This window comes from Telmatherina bonti (genome assembly GCF_933228915.1).
Source record: "Telmatherina bonti genome assembly, chromosome: 7".
NCBI classification, from domain to species: Eukaryota; Metazoa; Chordata; class Actinopteri; order Atheriniformes; family Telmatherinidae; genus Telmatherina; species Telmatherina bonti.
Window position 1 is genome coordinate 35,544,038 of NC_136625.1, and position 6,523 is coordinate 35,550,560.

Sequence of the window (6,523 nt, forward strand, 5' to 3'; positions counted from 1 at the left end):
CCACTCTTTCCTTCTGTCATCTCTGACTGTTGCAGACCTGTGTATGAATGAAATTAAATGTGTTTAAATAACCGGATGCAGTGAAAAGAAAACTGATGCATCTGTTTACAACTATTCACCCTTTACACACACACACACACACACACACCAGTTTCAGCATGACTCAGATTGTCATAGCAACAAGGATTGTGGGTCACAGATAATTTCCTCAGTGGTTAGAAACATGCCGACTGCCTGGGCTTGTTTTTTTATTATTAAAATAATTATTATTGTTAATAAAAACCAGTGTGTAAACCAGTGTCTGCTGTGGAGTGATTACCAGTTAATCCCAGTTGAGTGACTCACCGCTTCAGGACTGAATGCAGAAGAGCTTCATCTGCAAGAAATCAGGATGTTCTGACAGAAAGAGGCTAAAATAGCTCCAGTGGACGCGCTTTGCGCAGCTCACGCGCCCATTTTTGCGCGTTCTTCAGTAGATTTCCAGACGTTTCTCCTGAAAAACTCCTGCAACAGGTTAGAATATGAAGCTTGATCAGAAAGATGATTTATAATTAGTGCGCGTAAAGCGGTGCGTCTGCGTCACGGTCAGCGTGCGTCTCCGAGCTGAGCCAATGCGCGTCCATGTGGTGGCGCTGCGTCAGCTGGGACTTGAGGTTTCCAGGTGGGAAAGCTCCTAAACGGATCCGTTAGCAGAACTTTCTCCTCTCTCGCAGTTCTCATGAAGGTAAACATGATCTATTAAAGCTAAAGTGTGTTTTTCTAAGCGGCTGTAAACATGTTTTATTTGTGCTTTTTTTTTTTTTTTTTTTTTTTTTACCGTGCTGTGATCTGGAGCCCCTAGCGGCTGGAGGCGGAACTGCTTCGCTTTCACCGCCCGAGGTTGCCGCTTGCTGTGGACGTCACTGATTTTTTTCTTCTTCTTTCCTCACCTTCCCTCTCTCTGGGTTTTTTTCTTTTTTTCCCCTCCTCCTCCTCTTCTTCTAGTCGGTCCTGCAGAACATCTCTCCCCTCCTGCTTCATCACCGCCCACTCCTTCCCCAGCATTGATCCGACCAGGAGGCATCGCCGCCGCCTCGCCGGCTCCTTCTCCTCATTACATCGCCCCGCTGCGCTTTCTTTCCTTTTTTTTTTCTTTTTTTTTTTTTCTTTTTCTACTAGGTGGAAGAAGCGACGCTTGGAGCATTTAAAGCCCCATCAGCATGGCGAGCACCGAGGATAAAGCGGCCAACAAGGAGCCCGTGTCCAGCTGGAAGGACTCCATCTACAACACGAGGACCGGGGAGCTGCTGGGACGCACGGCCAGCAGCTGGGGTAAGGACCCCCCTCCCATCCACACACACACACACACACACACACACACCCTTTACACTGCTAAGATGAAGGCTGTGCTCTCAGTCCAGGTGGATTCACACCTAACCTGACATGTTCTATCATTCCTTTCAAAGCGATGGGAGATGGAGGGGTGGGATGGTGGTGATGGGGCGGGGGGGGGGTCTCTGGTTCTCTGGTGCATGACTGGATCAGAGTGACACCAGTGTGAGATGCTGGGAATGAGCTGAGGAGCAGTGTCAGGCCTACATGGTGGTGTAGAGGAGAAGCCTGCACCAAGAGGCTCAGGATGAATGATGCCCCCCCCATCCCATTCCATCACACCCCCCACCCTGCCGTGCTGCTGCATAGACAGAAACAGCCAACCAGGTGATGATCAGTCATGGCATATTTAATTGTAAGTGTTGGCGTCCACAGATCAGAGCTCAGCTGATGAAGCTGCTCATCATCATCATCCTCCTCATGAGGAGTGAGGCGTTGTGTGTTTCTGAGCTGGACCTCCAGCCGTCGGCTTTATGTAACGATTCCTCCCCGGCTCTGCGGCGGTAACCCCCCTCCCTGCAGCCGGCTCCTATAGGCTGCCAGGCGGCTCGGGCCCCCGTGCTGCGGTGCGGTGGGATGCTCCGTTGCAGTTGCATGGCCGCCCACATTAGCATGCCCGTCAAGGTCAAATGGGATTCCCTCTCCATTCTTCCCTCTTTCACGCACCAGGCAGGTGCATTATGGGATAGCATTGGAGAGGAATGAGGGGAAGGGGGGTACAGGCTGAAGGGTGCATCCCTCTGTTTTGTGTGTGTGTGAATTTAGAGGACGTATGTGTGTGTGTGTGTGTGTGTGTGTGTGTGTGTGTGTGCAGGCTGGATGCTGGAGAACCATTTTGAGTCAGATGTTTCTTTAAATGCATCTTTTTCTCCTCTCTGCGCCGGAGCAAGGCTGCAGATGCTCCGAGGACAGAAGCACCTGATTGTTTAAAGAAGTGATGTGTGTGTGTGTGTGTGTGTGTGTGTGTGAAAAGCTGCCTGACGTTAGTTAGCAGTGTGATGCATTTCTTCCTCCATTTAAAATGGTCTCTAAAAGGGAGAGTCCACCGATACGACTGTTAAACCTTCCACATCTGGGAGAAAACTGACTGGAGTGTGTGTTCACGTCTCTTTTCTTCTCCTCCTCTGTGTGTGTGTGTGTGTGTGTGTGTGTGTGTGTGTGTGTGTGTGTGTGTGTGTGTGTGCGCTTCCTAAAACCCACCTCCAGCCTTCATCCTGCTCTTCTACTTGGTGTTCTACTGCTTCTTGGCCGGCATGTTCGCCCTGACCATGTGGGTGATGCTGCTCACTCTGGACGACGACGTGCCGAGATACCGAGACCGCGTCCCCAGTCCAGGTTTGTGTCTCCCGGCGTGGCCGATCCCGGCATTGGCTCGCTTTCAGGCATCCATTATTCATGCTCGCTCCTCTTACGAGCCGTCACAATTATCTGCAACATTACAGCTGTGTTTTCCTCCTTCTCCCATCGATCTGTTTGGGATTTTCTTCCTGCTTTCCGGCTGTAACTTGAGACCAACTCCAGCGTTGGTCTCCTCTCTTTGTTCGCTGAGTTTGATGTTCGTGTTGCAGGCCTGGTGATCCGCCCCAACTCGCTGGATATCTCCTTCAACAAGTCTGAGCCGCAGAAGTACGAGCAGTACGTCCGGAACCTGGAGTCGTTCCTGCGCAGTAAATGCACTTCCATCCTAACGCCCAGCTCTTTCTGTTCTCCGCGTCGCCGCTGTGAAACGTGACTCGATCCGTCTCCCCGTCAGGGTACAACGACTCGCAACAGGAGATGAACGAAGACTGCTTTCCGGGAGACTACACCGAGCAGGATGAAGTGACCACCGGCAAGAAGGCGTGTCGCTTCAAGCGGGCGTCGCTGAGCCTCTGCTCCGGCCTCTCCGATCCCAACTTCGGGTACCATGAAGGAAAACCCTGCATCCTCCTGAAGATGAACCGGGTGAGCATCCGCCTTCGCCACAGCGACTCAGGCAGAACGTTTGTCTCTGAACGGATGCTTGTCGTCTCTGTTTCCTCCGCAGATCATCGGGCTGAAGCCGCACGGAGACCCGTACATCAACTGCACAGTAAAAGTAAAGAGACACACACACACACACGCCGCTCTTTCTGTCTGTATTTTGTCTCTTTTTATTTCTGTCATTAAACCATGTGACTGTGATGGATTTAACATTTCTTTTCCATGTTTTTTCGTTTGTTTTGTGTCTCGTACCTTTCTGCATGCTGTCAACGACGTCTTTAGGGTAAGATGAACCTGGAAATTCTGAGGAAAAAGCCACGAGGGGTGTTCCAACATTTCTGCTGCATAACAAACCATCACGCAGGCGCCTCTAAAACCTCATCCCAGTGACGTTTCACCCTTTAATGTCACATTTCACCGTTTATTTTTAGTGGGATCGGTGCCACGTTGTTGCAGCAAATGTCACTTTTCCGATTCCCCTGAACGCATCCCGCTTCGCATCTTGTTTTAATCTCCTCAGTGTAACTCCAGAGGGTCATTTGTTCCCTTCTTTCCCACGTCCTGCCCTGCATTCATGTCCCTGTTGGTATCAGAAGACATGAAGCTGTGTTGGAACGGAAATGAGACGGCGACGCAAGTTTTCTGACTTCTTGCTATTTGTAACTCAACTCAACTTTATTTATAAAGCCCTTTAAAACAACCAGAGTTGAAACAAAGTGCTGTACACAATCGGCCAAAATAAAAACAGAATAAAACAGTTCAAATGCGAATAAATAACATAAAAACAAGAGGCCATACAAGGAATATGGAATTTAAAACAATAAAACAAACTAAATAGTAAGTAAAAACCAAAGACAAAAATAAAAGTTAAACTCCAGGTCCTGCAGGGCCAGAATCCTTCAGGTTTTCCATGTTTCCCTGCTCCAACACACCTGAGTCAAGGTGGAACAGGGACACGGGGAAAAGCGGCAGGACAGCAGCCCTGGAGGCTCTGGACATCCTGGAGAGTTAGAGGAGCAGGTGAAGAGGATGGATCTGAGTCCAGCAGTCATAAGTTCACAGCTTTTGTCACATTTAAAGGTGGCGTATGTAAGAGTTTCAATATTTTCAAAATAAATTAACTAATAAAATAACTACAATCATAATTAGTTTTTTTTTTTAAACATGTAGGTTCCAGTCTGTCCATATTTGATACGTTAATAAATTACAAGTTTAATTAATGACAAAGACCCTTCTTCAATGTTTGCCTACCAGTTAAAAAAAAAAAAAAAAAAGTGCTTTTTGTCATTAATTAAACTTGTAATTTAATATCAAATATGGACAGACTGGAACCTACATGTTAAAAAAAACTATCTAATTAGGATTGTAGTTATTTTATTAATTTATTTAGAAAATATTGAAAATCTTACATACTCCACCTTTAAGGGAAAACTTGTGTTTTCTGACCTGCAGAATAAATCAGCATCTGAACTTGTAGCCGTTTTACTGTGAAGATCCACGTGTCAGAGCTTCTGAACATGACTCGGTTCTTCTCTTCTCCTCTGCAGAAAGAAAGTGCGGTCCCGATGCACTACTTCCCCAGCGAGGGCCGCATCGATAAGATGTACTTCCCCTACTACGGCAGGAAAGCCCATGTAAGTATCCGCCCTCGGTCACGTTCAGGCGAGCGCCGGCGACAGGAGGCTGATTGATCCTCTGACTGCAGGAGAATTACGTCCAGCCTCTGGTGGCGGTGAAGCTGCTGCTCACCAAGGACGACTACAACAAGGAGCTGACGGTGGAGTGCCGCGTGGAGGGCTCCAACCTGCGCAACAACGACGAGAGGGACAAGTTCCTGGGCCGCGTCACCTTCCGGATCAAGGTGGTGGAGTAAAGGAGCGGCGTGCGGAAGGAGGAGCAGAAAAAGGCTGCCCACGTTTGTTCCGGATGTTTGTGATTTCTTCTTTTTAGAAGGAGAGAAGCGTCAGACGGGTCGCGAAGGCGGCATGCTGTTTGGCTGCAGACACGTCTCATGCGTGGCTTTGCCGACACGTCTGACCTTCCTTCCTTCCATCATGACTCTCGCTGACCTCCTCAAAGACCCCCAGAGCAAAGCTCAGGTTCTGCCCCCCCCCCATCCTTTACATCCCCCCCGTTGCACTGTTTATTCTTTACTTGATATACTTTTTGGTTGTTTGTTTAGTATTGCTGTGATTTGCTGACTTCTAGCCATTTGCAAGCGAGCTGTTTGGTATTTGCTGATTCTTGTTTTTCTTTTCGGTCTGGAAGTTTCCCGCCCGCCGCTCGGGACGAGCGGGAAACTTCCTGCCCGCCGCTCGGGAAGAGCGGGAAACTTCCCGCCCGCCGCTCGGGAAGAGCGGGAAACTTCCCGCCCGCCGCTCGGGAAGAGCGGGAAACTTCCCGCCCGCCGCTCGGGACGAGCGAGAAACTTCCCGCCCGCCGCTCGGGAAGAGCGAGAAACTTCCCGCCCGCCGCTCGGGACGAGCGGGAAACTTCCCGCCCGCCGCTAGGGGACGAGCGAGAAACTTCCCGCCCGCCGCTCGGGACGAGCGAGAAACTTCCCGCCCGCCGCTAGGGGACGAGCGAGAAACTTCCCGCCCGCCGCTCGGGAAGAGCGGGAAACTTCCCGCCCGCCGCTCGGGAAGAGCGAGAAACTTCCCGCCCGCCGCTCGGGAAGAGCGAGAAACTTCCCGCTCTTTAGAGAGGGACAGTGTTTTTACTGCGGATCTGTATCTTGCTGTATAGTAGAAGTTGAGAAAGTAGAAGATCTCTAGAGTATTCCTGTTTCTCATCGCACATCACGAAGACTTCGTAGGATCGTACCCTGATAACCGAGTATAGCCACTGTATCCCTGTGTATGAAGCGCCGACTACAGACTTCCTTCCAGCTATTAATACGTTGTGATTCTTATCATATATTAGAGGAATTATAGATAGATCTATGTGTTGTGGTCCGCAGGGCCGCGACCCAGTCTTGTGCCGTCTGTCTGTCCGTCTGTCTGCATGTGCGTCCGTCTGCCCGTCTTCCTGTTTACTCACCTCTCCGCTGCAGTAGGCAACATGTGGGTGAGCCCTCCAGGAGTGGGTGAGTTGCCTCGCTGCGCTCCACCTGTCAGGTGGGAGCTGGGGGGCGTTTTAATGGTTTTTAATGGTGACACACACCATCACACTGAAGCAAGGTACCGTGTAA

The 6,523-nt window shown here is 50.0% G+C and overlaps 1 protein-coding gene across 2 annotated transcripts; it reads left to right on the forward strand.

The window, feature by feature from the left end:
• The first annotated feature begins 633 nt into the window (after positions 1-633).
• On the forward strand, positions 634-5,226 carry atp1b3a (ATPase Na+/K+ transporting subunit beta 3a). 2 transcript variants are annotated; one of them, XM_079243072.1, is made up of 8 exons: positions 634-724; positions 985-1,311; positions 2,578-2,706; positions 2,940-3,038; positions 3,125-3,315; positions 3,398-3,448; positions 4,881-4,967; positions 5,039-5,226. In XM_079243072.1, exons 2-8 carry the CDS (start codon positions 1,200-1,202, stop codon positions 5,204-5,206), a joined length of 837 nt encoding a protein of 278 aa, XP_079099198.1. In that variant the 5' UTR covers positions 634-724; positions 985-1,199; the 3' UTR covers positions 5,207-5,226. The 2 variants fall into 2 exon arrangements, with proteins under 2 accessions (XP_079099198.1, XP_079099199.1); XM_079243073.1 differs by lacking the exon at positions 634-724 and having other exon boundaries at positions 926-1,311.
• The last annotated feature ends 1,297 nt before the right edge of the window (positions 5,227-6,523 follow it).